The sequence below is a fragment of the Platalea leucorodia genome (genome assembly GCF_965183815.1).
Source record: "Platalea leucorodia genome assembly, chromosome: 7".
Lineage (NCBI taxonomy): Eukaryota > Metazoa > Chordata > Aves > Pelecaniformes > Threskiornithidae > Platalea > Platalea leucorodia.
This window is the reverse complement of record NC_138829.1, coordinates 9,945,509-9,961,209: the sequence shown is the minus strand read 5'-3', so window position 1 is coordinate 9,961,209 and position 15,701 is coordinate 9,945,509. Positions and strand designations below refer to the sequence as shown.

Sequence of the window (15,701 nt, the reverse complement as noted above, 5' to 3'; positions counted from 1 at the left end):
CAGCAACACCCACTACATTTATTTGTATTCATGTAAAAACTCAAACAAGGAGCGTTCTCTCGGCTATTTTAAGTGCATTTTGAGGATCAGAAATTGCTCTCTGCAGCAGCTACTCACAAATACTGCAGCCTCTGAGAATAGCGCATCTTACAAAAAGCCATTTTTCTAACCTGGCACTGTCCTGAATGGTTATAGCATTGCTCCCACTATTTCTGAGGAGCTAGTGGCAGCCACTAAGTTTTCCCACAGCACCAAGGAGTTGATTTTAGAAAGTCATCATTGAAAAAGTGTTGGTTCCTTATCTCAGCTTTGTGTTTCCCCTCCCCCATCAGCCTTTCTTCAAGGGCAGGAGATAGATATTTGAAAAGTGGAAATCAAATATAACAATAGAATTTCATTTTTAGAACTGACTTAGAAACAGCTCCCACTTATCAACATAAAACCAAGCCAATACTTCAAGGAAATAATAAAAAAGTAACTGTACGATGACTGGAATAAAAAGCCTGCTAGGATCTAGAATTCTGCTTTGAAGGTTGACAACTACTAGGAAAATTCAACTTTTATATTCCTTATTATCTTACCTTTCACTACAGAAAATATTCTATACGAAAGCCATTCAAGTCACCAAAAGAAACAGGCACAGACCTACAAAACTGAAATTGGAGCATGACAAGCAAAAGGTCTGAACGGCCGCAGAATAGAGGAGAACGGTATTACCTTAAAAATCCAGCTCAATTTGGCAAGAATGCCTCAAGCCCCTACATGCTCAAGAGCCCTCTTACCACCCAAGGAAGAAAAACTATACTGCTTAGACAAGCCTCCGCTCAGCAGCTGGGAGGAGAGCCGTTTCAAAAAAGGCACATCGTACGCACGGTCAGTAACCATCAGCTAAAGCCAGCCTTTGTCCTTTGCAAAGGAGCAGCTCGGGGAGAGTCCCGGTTTAGGTACTGAAGGCGTCTGTGTCTCCAGACCACACATGGGATACCACCTCCTACGCGAAGGGTTAATGGCGCAGCAGTGGGCAGAGGACAAGGCTGCCAAGTTGGCTCAGGAAGTATCGGCGCTTGGATGCAGGCGGTAAGCTCGGGTTGCAGGAAGCACCGTGTATTACATCAGGACTTTCACTCCCCCTTCGTTTAGCCTCATCACATCAGAACTCCAAGCACTTCGAAAGCAAACACAATCTGAAGTATCTTACACACAATGAGGGAATCATTTTATTAGATTATGGAAGACAGCAGCATTACAGTACAAAAAGTTACAAGAGTAGCAGGAAAAAAAAGTGTTTTTGGTTTAAATACTCAGGATTATACTGGGGAACATGAGAAGGATAGTACCCTTTTCTAAACTAACTCCTAACCAGGTTATCAAAATAAGTTTTGAATATTTAGCACAAGTAAAAAAGTTACAAACAAACATCATTATAAAATGCTTTAATAAATAGTTTCTTTTCTGAATTTTTTTAAGAACATGTCAAACAAAAATGTACTAAAACAGAAGATCCTGCAAAGCAAATCCTGCGTTCCTGTATAAAATAACTGGTTTCAAAACATTCATGTTTACATTGTTCACGGGCCAGAGTTTATACTCTCAAACATCCGCTCCTCTCACTGGCAGGGTAACTAGGTGTATGTAGTGTTATGCTTCTTCAGTAATTAAAATAAACTTAGTTTGCCCAGGTAACAGCAATAATAAAGCCTTTAAAAAAAAACGCATAAGCCTTCTATTACAAATAACCATTTCTAATGAGGTACTCCCATCTTCTGAGCTTGCCAGCCTTTTATTCTTTAGAGCAAAAGATGAATAAAGCACAACAGAAACAAGATTGAGGAAAATATTGTTCCCTTCATTAGGCCTGTATTTAAACGCAAAAAAGTAATACCACATGTAATTAACATATTCACAAAAGAAAAAAAACAATGCCTCACTATGTTGGTACTGTACAGTAGATGCACCCGTTAGTGTTCTTGAGATGGGCTGAACATGGGGATAAACAAACATTTCTGGATCTATTTACATGTAAGTGGTTATGTTCCTATGTAAATACAAATGACCAACAGATTCCTAACATTGATTGTATTAACATCATTTTCTAATCTGGACATAATACCAAAAAAAGTCTTATAAACTGCCATAAAACCTCCTTTTCTGCAACATAAATTAAAAGGAATGACACGTAAAAAAAGACCAAAATATTTAAGTTATTAAATCAAATATACAGAGTGATTCATTTAATATGTACATATTTACAAAAAAGCACTTTCACTATTAGAAAATAAACTGTGTCAGTTGGGGAACCTAGAGTTCTCACAATTTTACTATATTGATATGGCAGTCTTTGACAGTTGCTATAGAAAAAGTTTAATCTCAAGGCACTTGTCACATGCTTCAATACTGCAATTCTAAAGTAATTAAACAGAAATAAAAAGGCCACTTTTAAACCACAGTTAAAAGATCTCTGATTTTTTTTTTTGTTCCTATTACAAAGTGTGTAAGGCAAATTTGGAAAAAAAAAAAAAATCTTACAGAAGCTACTAACGTAACAAGTGCAGTGAGCTGCCATTAATAGAGATTCAAAGTCAAGAAAGCAGTTTAAAGTTCACACAATTTCCTCAACCAGGAGGTTTTAAAGCCACCATTAAATTAGAGCAAGTAATAAAAAGAAATACATTCTGTAAACAGTGTACAGTCTTTTGTAATAAACTTTACACATATTGAAAATACAACCTCTCCTCTGCCACACAGCGAGTGTATTATAAGTAAACTTTACAAAAATAGCAACTATCAAAGATTACTCATTTTTTTCATCTGACAGTCATTGAATAATTTATACAAGGCTAAAGAAACAAAATAAATTTTATTTATTATTTTTATTTATTTATTTATTTTTTTACGCAAAATAAAGAAACTATGAACATTTGATTCCAGATTTTTAGTCCTTGAAAAGTGGAGATGTCAATTTTTCCCCTCCCCAGCAAGCGTAGGCGCAGTCTGCCTACATTCCAAATACAGGTTAGTCTCTACTGCCTTCAAAGTTTGATGCATTCACATTTTTTACAGATCTGTTGTCCATTTTGCCTATTTGATGAGATTTCTTTACTGGACTGCTCTCTGATGTGTCAGATGCCTTTGTCGGCAAAGGCTTTGCAAGTTTGTGAGAGAGGAATTTGTCCATTTCCTCATCTCTTTCCTCCTCTTCATCCTCCTCTTCCTCATACTCTACATACTCCTCTACTGCATCACAAGTTCTTTTTTGAGGAGATATGAAGTTTTTGCATTCATAACGAATGTCTTTGTTACTGTAAGATCTGTCTATAGGATTTCTTATGGGATTTAAAGGCGCCCACTGGTTATTGGCACCCTCTTCTCTGGGAGGACGACTTCTCTCTCTCTCTTTTCTTCTCTTCCGAGTCCACCACACGCAGATGATTATACAAGTCAGCCATACAATGCTAAATACCGCACAAAGAATTGGAACCAAATAATCTAGAGGGCAAATGAAAAAAAAAAAAAAAAAAAAACACAAACAAAAAACCAAAGTCTTGAGTTAACAGAACTAGATATATAGCACTGGACATCTGCAACAGAAGTACCCATACATAACTACAGGTTAGCCCTAGAAAGATTTTTAGAAGAAACGAAATCAGATGCCATTACAGCACAATAACAACTGTCTGAATGCACTAGTCCATCTAGAAATGCTCTTTACTAGTTTAAACTAAGTTACAGTTTTCCCTGCTTAATGGGGGCGGGGGGGAATGCTAAATTTGAAATGTTTTTCCCCCTCCAACAGACAAACTGGTTACAGAAGCAGCATCTCTTTCTCAAGCACCTAAGCTAAGTTGGCCCAGAAAAGCTCAGTAATGACTCTTATGAAAAAAGTCCATTCTTGCAGGAGCAGGCTATAAAGCGTACTACGCCTCTAAGTTGCTCTAGAAATACTGGCACTCGTGTCAGAAATATTTCCTGCATTTACTATCAGAAAGAAGAGTCCTTTACCATGAAGTCCACAGACATTTATGTTATCAACTATCTCGAAAAACGTTCAGGTTAGAGCTATGTAACCAAATCAATCATGCACTCTTTAGGATGTTCCAGTTTTACTTCAGAGTAAAACACCAGAATATTGTCACTAGAGATAAGAGTCTTCACTGTTCAACAAATAAACAAAGGAGTTGAGGCAATTGCTTTTCTCCACATTCCCAATCACAAACCCCACTAGTGCTCTCCCAGCCACACAGACCCAAATTATTCCTCTAGGAAACCATTCCTGAAAATTTATGTATGGTTGGACTTCCCCCTCCCCTGCCCCCAAGGGCTTTACTGCTAGGACAGAGTAACATTTTTCTACTCTTCTTGATAAGGAGCAATTCACCCATGGTAAGAGGCAATAAGACATGAGGTGCTTTGCTTTCTGTAGAGACGGCAGGATTGCTCAAAAACTCTGCAGACAAATGCTGTCAACCTACCACTCTAACCTCTGACTCAAACAAATTCCCTCTGCAGTTTTAAGACAACTGCTTACAGAATAACCTGCAAATGGCTGTAGAAAACAACCAACCGCTTCAACACCTTCAACACCATGGTCATTCATTCTAATGTTGAAGTGTCTTCTGAACATATTCTTATGTGGAATATGACCCATTCTCAAACACTTCCTTCTGGTAAAAGGGGGATAAATAAACTGCGGACATGGTTGGCCTCAAGGGATCTAAAAATTGTATTTCAACAGTCTGGGGAAGAATTGTGCTCTTAGGAGTAACTGCTATTCTCTCCTCATTTTTCATAAGCAATCTGATACTGAACCATGAATGGGAGAAAAATACTTCAAGGAAAAAGGAGCTCTTCATATCAGCTTCTCCAAGGCCAGAATACAAAGCTTGCATTCCCACTGCTATCACATCTATTGTTTTGTCATATGACTGTGGATCCAAGTTTATTTAATAAAAGGTTCTTACACAGAAAACTGTCTGTATATAGATTCCAAATTCAGAATATTTTTTCTTAAAGCTAGAGGAAATTAATGAAATGTCTAAACGATCATCTCCATCTAGACACTTGAGCATCCCACAGAAAATGAGATTCTCAACACAGACATAGGGCTTTACACCACATTTTGTGATAGGTTTCCACCTACCTCACCCAATTAAGGGGTAACAATAAAACAAACCAAATCAAAGAACACAGTAGTCCAGGTTACTTCGTAACAACTCCACTTAAAGAATTAGGGGCCCAGTGGTCAATCCATATTAAAATGAGGAGTCTGGAAACCATTCTCTAGCACTAGCTGCGAGAAGTCAAAGTCTGTGCACTTTCTTAGGAGAATCTTTGAATCTCATTGAGGTGGGAGGCAAAGTCATCCCCACCCCTTTTGCCCTAGCATTTAACACATAATCAGAAGAAAGAGAGGCTGAGGTATGTCAGAATCTCAGCTTGATTCTTTATCATCTATGCAATTTCTGTTCAAGACAAGAACAAAGCTGGTACACTCCTTCAGGGGAGCTGAGGAAATACTACATTTGCCAAGGCTTGAACAGAAGAAGGGCATTCCCTAGAAGGGAAATGGAACCAGGCAATTTACTGTTTGGACTATGGGTTGAAGATCTTCCAGAAGACTGTGTTGGGGAGGTCTAGGAAAAAGTTGGGAGAGTCTCCTACCACTTGGGTTTAGTTGAATTGCAGCCCACCAGGGGTCTTCCACAAGACTGTCTCCTGCCTCCCCCAGGCAGGAACACAGGCATGCAAAATCTTCAACTGCTTATTTTGGCATAGCTCTTGGAAAGCCAATATTCAGAGATAAAGGTCACTCCAATCACACCATATCCTCATTAAGAGGAATGAGCATTACATTTTAAGCCAGCTGTGCACTAGTGAGAAACACATGTTGAAAAAGAGAGCAAAGTTTTACATTATCATGGCCAAGTATGAGAAAACATTAGACATGTTTAACTTTTGTTGAGGTAAATAATACATAAGCACTTCAGAAGAGACTCAGTATCACACTATGTATCTTCCCCTTCCCCATATTTTCATTGCCTCACAGCCTCAGTTTCCATAGTGCTGCAGCAGCATCGAGGGCCGAGGCTGAGTTAAGGTTAACGTAAGAGAGTCGGAAAGGATTTGCACAACAAAGGAGAAGAACTCCTGATCTTGTGAAAGGTATGCTTAGACTGGAAAACAGAGCTAGAAGTCAGAGCCAAAACAGTGGCAAGGGTAGGTGGGGATATTACGCTAGGGATGAGGTTAAGTTTAAACCAGCACACAAGCACAGAATCTTGATTTTATTTAAAGCCACTTTCTCTTCAAGTTAGTAATAGCAATTAAAGAAACAACCCAATCTATCATTTTCCCAAACATGTAAAGAAAGATAAGAAGAGACTGACAGTAGGGGAACAGAAAATGCTTACACACACAGAGAATGCATGCATGGGGAACCTTACCTGAAGATGAATTCCCAACAACGATGGTCTCTACTTTGACTTCAGTTACTGCCAACATAACAGTGCTGTTTTGCCGCTTAGTGATTGCATTTACTATTGTATTAGCAGCATTCTGTATGAGGCTATTATCTTGTTCATCTCGATGCGGGACAAAAGACTAAAGGGAGCGAAGGGGAAAAACAAAAAGTTACTGCAATCACCTAACCGTGGACGTCTACTTTTTAAATCCAGCTTAACTGAGTCCACTAGGTTGAATTCACCTGTAAAAACAGTACCCTAAAAGTTTACTGTAGCAATAGCATGGCTGGCTCTATCCAAACTGCAGATGCAGTGTCAGACTTCGTGGGTAACACGCCTACTTGCTAATCTAACATACCTCAAATAAAAGGCAGCTGACTTGCATGTTACTTACACTGCCGAGCTAAACTTAATCATAGTTTGGAGCACTTCAAGACATGTGGATTATCTAGATAGAAGCTTGAACTAATAACAGTCTGCTCTATTTATACCATACTCTTTGCTTCCTGCATCATGGCTCAGCATGTTCTTTATGGTACTGGTAGAGAAAGACAGTCCAGCTTCTGCCTGGATAAACACTTTACAATGATAATTAACTCTTTCATGGAAACTAAGCAATACGCAAGCATCAAGCAACTGGGATGTAAATGCCTCTAAAGCAAGTCTTTAGCTCAGTAGGAAGCAGTTACTTTCATCTACTCAACTTGTACCTTCTTCCACTTCCCACTTAGCACTTATTTAATGAACACCCTGAAGCAGCCATACTCTAAATGCACAGCAGAAACTTCTTCACAAGATCCAATCCAGCCACCTGCAACTGTATCTCCTTACTGAGAAAGTCAACAACTCAAGATTTGTGACAGAACAGGTAGGCACCTGTTCACTAATTTGGGCTGAATCAGTCTTTGGAGTAATTTATCGGGAGGTTGTGGTAGCCTTCTGTCATTAATTAAACTTGCAGTTTCAGCTATCTAGCTTTATAGGAAATTGCAAGATCACAAAATTGCTTTGCAGTCAGACTAAGCCACAGAGTGCAGTACCTGCACCGAAGTGAAACAAGCTTAAACAACCTCTTTCCCAGCTCAAACTAAAAAGAAAACATTTTCATATATATTAATACACGTCTCATACTTACAATAGCAACTTCCACTGCATTCTCTGTGGAGTAAGACAGATCGCATAATATTATCAGAGTTCTGTCCCTAGAAACGGTCCTAGTAGCTGGTAAATACCGGATTTCAGAACAGATATTTTCAGTTGTAGTGCCCTGTTAGAAGCAAGGGACATTGTATGACTTTAGTTCAAGTACACAAAAATAAACATCTTCAGAGTTTTTGCAGTTACCGAGACCTAATGAAGGCAGCAAAGAGGGCAATAAGAAAGGGCAGAAAAGTGAAGAATGGGGTTTTGGAATGAAGGGTGAGAAACTGAGCTTGCATGACTATCCTATTACAGCCTGAACCCATCCTGAAATGTAAGAAAGTAGTTCTTTGAGATTTAAAAAAGAAAATAAAACATTCAGTACAACCCCTAATTTTGCCTCGCCCGTTAGACAAAGCACAATTAATAGCAACAGAGAAGTCTAATAATAAATTTTGCAAGTTTATGGCGGCAAGGAGTCACATTAGAAACATTAATCTTCCATGCTTTGACATGGAATATATCCCTACATATATTGCCGTACTTCATTAATAATTCTGTTCTCACCTGGGGGACTTTGTCTCCGTTAAAAATTAAAGTAATTCTAGCACAGTCATTGTCCAAGTATCCAGAATTAGGCAGACACTTGATATTGGCAGGCAGAGGTTCAGAGGCACTGCATTCTCCCCAGTCCGTGCATGGTGGCTGAAAACATTTCATATACTTCTCCTGGCATTCTTGACCCATGGGACACTGGTTATTTGAATTATCCCAGTGTTTGTGTAACAGACAAGGTTTTTTCCCACACCACACCTAGAAATTAAAAAGAACAAAGTACTGTTACAGTTAATTACTCTTATGCATCAAATCAAATTAAGCAATTCATTTAAGATGGTCATGATCTACTACTGACTGCAAAAAAAAAAAATTCCATATTTTGATACTGCTGTAGTCCTACTAGCAGATAGAATTGCTCTTCCACAAAACGAGGGCATTTTGTATTGACAAAAGAGTAAAAACTGTGCAAAGATTACCCGAGACACCAGTGACTGGGCATATCTCCTCAGAGGCTTACGGATTTGTCCCACGTAACTGAGTTATACACAAGTTCAAGCACTTATTTTAAACTAGTCATCTAGGCTTCTATAATCTAGAAACACCTCCACAAGGATTAATTTCTCTTCAATATTTACACTGAGATCCTTGCCACAGAATGCTGAAGATGTTAAGAGCTGATGCACATTGGTGATAAGCACTGTCACTTTAACCACTCTCCCAAATGAAAACACTATGCTGGTACACCCCAAGTTACTAAGGTGCAGCAAGCTTCCAAACACAGCTCTGTTTCATGATGTAACCTTTAAAATTCTATATAATACTATACAGCTATTAGTTTAGGAACTTAGGGATTTCTTAAAGCACAGTTGTCAGCAAGAAAGCGTATTTGTACCGTTACGCATGAAAGAACCAAACACCATATACGCATAAGTTGCATTTACCGCACCACCGTTTCTGAGACTCTAGTTACCTTCACATACTGTTATCTGCTGAAGACATCTCAAACTTGAAATTACAACACCATAAAGGGTCTAAAATAGCATTTCTAAATGACTAAGTTCAAGATTTAGTTATTTCTTTGCCTACAGTGCAAACCTAGCTAAACAAAGCAAGATTAACGCTGGATAGATTAATACAGCCCAGAGGTTTTTAAACTGGTGCTTCCAGTGAAATGTTGCAAGCGCTATTAGTGCTCATCTGGAGCCACCCACCTAGTCCTACAACTTGTAAGCAGCACTGATCTTGTCTCTCTCCACCCGTGATGTAAAGCTGCACAGGTACCACAAATCCTGAAATGCCATCTCAAGAGGGCTGAAAGGCTTAGAGCACATATACTAACATGCTCAAGCTGCATTTAGGCTAGTCTTATTTTTTTAAGTCACAACCAGCAGGATGTAGTCCACAATAAATATACAAAGGTTGCAATTTGTCAATTCATAAACCTACTGAAGGACAATACAAAAAGGCCATTATTACCCAGTGAAGAAACTTTTCTTCCTACATGTCCTTTACCTTGCAACTACTGTTTCACAAAATTAGGAGCTCTAAAACTGTGTTTGCAAAGCTTTGGCAGAGTGAGTTATTTATCCTTTCAAGGATCATTATTCCGTTCCAGTTTATATTCCCTTTTCTGTAAAAAGTGCCTGTCTGTTTCTAGAGAGCTTGCTCTAAGCAGATAGAGAGCAGAAGAGTAGCATATGATTATAAAGATAATCCCCTAAGTATTTTTACAGGAAGTCATTAGACACTTTTTTTTAAAAAAAAAAACAAAACCAAACAAAACAAAAAAAAACAAAAAACAAAAACAAAAGCAGTTTGGGGGAGACCTATGCAGGAGCCCAGACGGAAAAAAAAAGAGTAACTTACACATGAAAAGCACTAGGTTTGTTTCAGCCAGAAGGATTTAAGAAAATAGGTCAAAATGCCTACCTTGGTGCAGTCAATACGGCCATCCAAACAGTGGCAGTTGTTGCATTCTTGATCCCACCTGCTGCCATGGGGAAAGGTCATTCCCTTAAGCCAGCAAGGCTTTCCAATTCCAATCACTAAGGGGGAAAAAAAAAAAAGCACACTCAGACACTTCACCTCTTCGAGCTACTGAAGCTATACAAATTTAACATCAAAAAATACTAGCTACTGTTCCTTACGCACCAGACTACTGTATATAAACTCTACACTGGCTACATTGTACTCTAATGGTTTTTGGGTAAAGGGTGATAGCAGATATAGGAATACCTTCTTGGCACCTAGGACCAATTCTTCCAGGGGGACAAGTGCATCGGTATCCATTTATTTCATCTATACAAGTGGCACCGTATCCACAAGGGGAAGACTGGCATTCATCAATATCTAGATAGAAAATAGGTAAAACTCAGTGACAAGGACATGGAACATCGTAACTGAACGTTTACTGAGATGTAACCTGACAATACCTGCTTTCTTAACAAGCAAAGGACAGTTTGGCTTCAAAATCAATCCCCTAATTGGTCAGTTCTACCATTTCAGCAGTAGCCTCTAACAGATTTCTCATAATTCCACCCTAATGGAAGGTCTGGTGATCAAAGAAGCAGTCATATGCTGACTCATCTCACAGAGCACAGGTGTTGGACAGCTGAAGGTGCTAATGTCTTCTCCACATTCAGCTATAGAACTGAAGTCCTGCATCCTGTTCTGGCACTAATCTCAGACATTTAGGCTTCCTATAAAAGCACATGCTTTCAGGAAGTCATCACAGTGCAAGAGCTGAACAATGAATTGGCTCAACAGCGCTCGAAAAAAGTGACTTACTGCAATACAATTAACCATAAAGAAGAGGAGTAACAGTTTAGTTTGTAACAGACATTTGATGTTACTTTTCTTAACAACGTTGAAATAGTGAGTAGGCTAATTTAGTACATACACACTTAGCACAAAAGCCTCTTAAAAAAAAAACACCACCCTTCAAAGATTCATAGCCACAAAAATCTACTGAAAAAGGCAGGGAAGCATAGTCCATTCAGATGCACAGCAACGTGTTATTTCTTATCCTGGGGAAGTGACCAATACTAATTTATGCAACAGTCTACCAACAAAGGCAACAGAAACCGACCTGTCAAGTTGTGAGCCACAGGCACCAACTGCTTCATTTTCAACCATAACCATTCTCTTCCAAAGCATCTTTCCTTCCATTGAAAATGAAGGCCCACTCCAACCCCCTCAGAAAAACTGTTTAAACACCAGTTCTTGACTGATGCACAGTATCAGCTCATCTTCTGTGTTTAAAGGACTGGACTTAGAAAGTGAAATGTGATAAATGGTAGTAGTGAGACTGTTACCTATGTAGGCAATGGAAAATACCAAATAGATGTGGAAGGGCTTTTGGTTCTATTCTAGCTTCCTTCAGAAGTGCTCTAAGATGAAGTTTTATGCAAATACAGAAGTATCTAAGGTACTACAGGGTTTAACTACTCTTTCCTCCTCTCTTCAGGCTATGTTGGTTTAAGATTCTCCAGCCTCTGCATGCTGAAAAAAAGTGATAGTTAACTCTGTTTCTGTTGTCAGCCATAAAAGGCATTTTTGTCAGAGCTACTCCTTTTGTCTCTAGCAGTCTAAACAAGAAAAAAAAAAAAGTCTGCCGGCCCATTACAAATGCACAGTATTTGTCTGACTACAAATAGTCCTCTCTGCATTTCTTGTCTGGAAAAGGAGAATTCAATATCCCTCACTGTGTGTTTGGATCTAGACGTGTGATTATCTGCCATCCATGGTTCTATATCCAGAGATCACTAAGCTGATGCTACCACAAGTGCTACACTCACCCTCTGACTAGAGGTGTTGGCTCATTTACTATCTGCCAGAAAGAGGATGAAATCTCAACTTGAAAGCACACCACCATACTGACGGAGTGGAAGGACCAAGCCCAATGGCCTTGAGGCTACAGCAGACTCAAAGTCTTATCTTTCAGAGAGGCAGAAATAAAATAAAGAATAAGGTATCTATCATATGCAAGTCAAAATGCTAATATTCCATTAAGAAAAAAAAAAAGAAAAGCAAAACCCAACACTTCCACAACACTTCAATGAAGTTTTAGGGTCTTTTGTTCCTCCTTCTTTTCAGTTTCTATCCTTCAGGATAACTGCAGTGCAACAGGTTTGTTTTATAGCTTTGAAAGACTTTTATCACATTTCTCTGTTATTCACATGCCAGCACTACACTCCTAACGTTTTAGTTTTCATTTATCATGTCTCAGTGGATTTCAGTTTCTAATGTTAAACTGAAGGCCTAGTGATACATGCCATCTTTAACGACAAGTTGCTTATCAAGAAAAATACTTAAAACTTCATAAGCTTCTATGAAGCCAGCACCCCAGAACCTTCAGAAATGTCTCATGAAATCCAGCAACCAATTCTTTGAGTATAATTTAAGCCAAGTAATTTCAGTTCTATTTAAAGAAATGAAGACAAGAACGTAAGTTGCTGTTATTTACAAGGTATCAGTACCTGGCTGACTGACAGGTGGCTTCTGCTTCATTATTTGGAATTCAGCTAACCCCATGCAAAAAGGGTCACAGGGTATTCTTTCCGATTTGTGCGTCAGAACGGCACGACTTTTCAGGTCTTTACGCATACAGGTACTTACTAATTCTGCAGTCAGGACCAGCAAACCCAGGCGCACATTCACATCGAAACCAATTCACACCATCAACACAGATGCCTCCATTGTAACTGTAAAAATAATAAACTTATCCTTACACTGAACGTTCTCAGGGTAGATTCACTAGTCTAAAGACGAGCAAATACCATAGGTCTCATGCAGCATGTTCAAATGCAAATTTCTATTGTCCCTATTCATAGTACCTTCTCACTATTCACCAATGCAGAATTTAAGAGTCCCTGCTAATTCATAAGCCATCGACATTGTTTCATTGGTCTCTAATTAAAGCTTTGTTAATTACACCTTCTGCTGCTGTTTAGGGGGATGATCCCATCAACAAAGCATAATGTTCGATAAAAAATATTGCTTAGTAAGTCACCTGTTAAAACAGCAACATCCTACAAAAGTGCATGCATGCGTGGGGAAGTATATCAACAGAACTCAAGAAGATAAAACAGCATAGTAAAGTGAATATGGAGAAAGCCTGAGCTTTTGCAAGGTTGGTTTTTTTTTTTTTTTTAATACATGAAGTACAGGTTATTGCATCAGAATGGACAACAGAGAAAGATAAAGTAGATGGTTTGCTTCACTCACATATCAGTATTTTTCCCGTTCAACCATAAATATCAACCTCTATTTAAAATATTCCCGTTGTATCTTCCAAAGAATTAATTTTATTTTTAACACACATTTTTTACATAGTATTTGATCTAACAGGACATTTTTATATTATCTAAAATTATTTATTGTAAACTAACAGGTTATGATTTCCTCATTTTTATTCTAAAACTCATTTGTAGATGCTTGAAATGTTATTAGTCTGATACATTTCGTATCACAGTAATTTATTAGTCAGTTCTGGCATGATAACTACACTAAAACACTTATCTGTTCATATATGAATCAACTCAGGATTGTTTTGTGGTCTTCATTGCTGTCAAGGAATAGATAAGGCATGGCAAAAAATTGTTTTAAGATTTTTACGGAGGCTGGCTTCAATTATTTTAGGGTAGAATTAGTTCTAATCTGAAATGGAAATCCATATTACTGTGCTTACTTTTATTTTCACAATAGATACAGAACTGGAGTTCACATACTTACCATGGATGAGGGTTGCAGTCATTGGTATCTATAAAAAAAAGAATACAGACTAGTGTAAGTAGTGGCATATTTATTTTCTAGTGTATAATATTATAGTTCAAAGGACACTGTATTTGGTAAGGAAAGCAAAGAACAATAATACAGAATTGAATATTTTCTTCCACATTTGCAAAGAAAGTTCAGTTAGACCTAACAGACCAATGAAGCACCTTAAATTTTATGAATAGATGACAAATACAAAATTTTTCAATTTTGGTGTATTTTGATATATCAACAGCACAGACTGATATGCAGCACGATGACAACATAACAGAAATAAAACAGGGTATTGCTTGCATTGATAGTAGATAACTCAACCAGGCTCTAAAAGCTTTCAAAGGATTACTACTACTTTGGCACTTCATATCTATCTATCTACCTATCTATATATGATCTAGCCAGATTTCTTAAACAAATCTTTCCCATTATAAAATGGCTTCCAATTATTTGTTAGCATTTACACTAGCACTGCCAGCTTTAAAATAGCTAATTATGGCATACATCAATACAACATTAATTTCACAGTAGATTTAGAGTAAAAACAGAGCTCAAATTTAGATTCCTTCCCCCCGCCCCCCCCTTTCTATGTTATGCCTTGTGTAAAAAAAAAAATAAAAAAACGAAGTTACAGGCTTTACTCTACCTCACCAATTCATTGTATTGGTACGTCAAAGTATTTAACTGCTATCCTCAGAGAAAATGATGGAATACACACTACTGCCTGCCTTTCCACATACTTTTAATTATTAAAATCAGTATTTCTGTAAGGATTTTTTTTTGCTCTGCACACGTTCCCAAAAATTGTATTTCTACAGAAGGTTGAAAGTCTTATTTTGGCAGAGACTAGGTGCAAAAAGAAGCATGACAAGTTCTTCATTCATTACTCCAGCATCATCTTCTTTACCTACCTCCCACCCCGAATGATTCAGATATTTTGGCACATGAACTCTGTAAACTTGCTTTTATTTCAGTTAACAGCTCTGTGCCAGACACTCCTAATTATCCCGGGGAATGCAGGGGAAGAAAGCAGAAAAGCCTTACTCTGTGTGCATGTACGTCCTTCCCATCCTTCTTTGCAGATGCAAGAAAAGGAATCTCCACTGCCAACACACGTTCCACCATTCATGCAAGGGTTTGGAATACAGCTGCTGTTTTTAGCTTTGAAAACAGTAAAAGGTCTCTATTTAGCACAGAAAACAAAAAGTATCTATCATCTGGCTATGTCAGTATCACAATCCTGAATAGCATTTAAGTCAACAGTGCAAGACTTACAAGAAGGTCAAGGGAGTCCAAAAACAGTCACATTGCATGATAACCTCTCACCTACCTTCACCATCATCCCAATTCAATTGTTTGATTGAACCATGAAGTTTTATAAAAAAAAAAAAAAAAGATTATCTATTTTCTCCCCCATCTGTGTAAGCATCCTCCAAATACTGCTAAATTCCTACTTTGGCAGTGAGTTACCCAGCTCATGAGGTGTACTTCATAATAAAATACTAGTATTTAAAGTTCATATTTTGATTAAATGCCACAATTGTATCTAAAAAGTAGAAAAACTGTACTAAATTACCTTCATCCAATTTCTTGGTCCTAATGGAAGTTTCATATTCAGAAAAATGCACCATGAAGACTACATTCAATCCCCAAGAAGATCAAGGGATTGAATGTTCCCTACAGCAGGCAGTAACCCTGCAAATCCCCTAGGATGAATTACTTAATTTCATTTTTCCTGAATATGTCTGCTCATATGCCTCTCGATCACAAATTTAC

The 15,701-nt window shown here is 38.0% G+C and overlaps 1 protein-coding gene across 1 annotated transcript in view; it reads right to left on the bottom strand.

The window, feature by feature from the left end:
• Window positions 1–1,194: 1,194 nt before the first annotated feature.
• Window positions 1,195–15,701, bottom strand: part of JAG2 (jagged canonical Notch ligand 2) — a gene marked incomplete at its 5' end in the record, with an annotated part of 72,404 nt that continues 57,897 nt past the window's right edge. Inside the window, 9 exons of the mRNA XM_082318668.1 lie at window positions 1,195–3,486; window positions 6,441–6,597; window positions 7,594–7,725; window positions 8,166–8,411; window positions 10,086–10,201; window positions 10,392–10,505; window positions 12,774–12,859; window positions 13,890–13,917; window positions 14,970–15,086. Of these exons, the coding sequence (XP_082174794.1) occupies window positions 3,014–3,486; window positions 6,441–6,597; window positions 7,594–7,725; window positions 8,166–8,411; window positions 10,086–10,201; window positions 10,392–10,505; window positions 12,774–12,859; window positions 13,890–13,917; window positions 14,970–15,086 (1,469 nt within the window). The 3' untranslated portion in view covers window positions 1,195–3,013. The remainder of the gene's footprint in view (window positions 3,487–6,440; window positions 6,598–7,593; window positions 7,726–8,165; window positions 8,412–10,085; window positions 10,202–10,391; window positions 10,506–12,773; window positions 12,860–13,889; window positions 13,918–14,969; window positions 15,087–15,701) is intronic.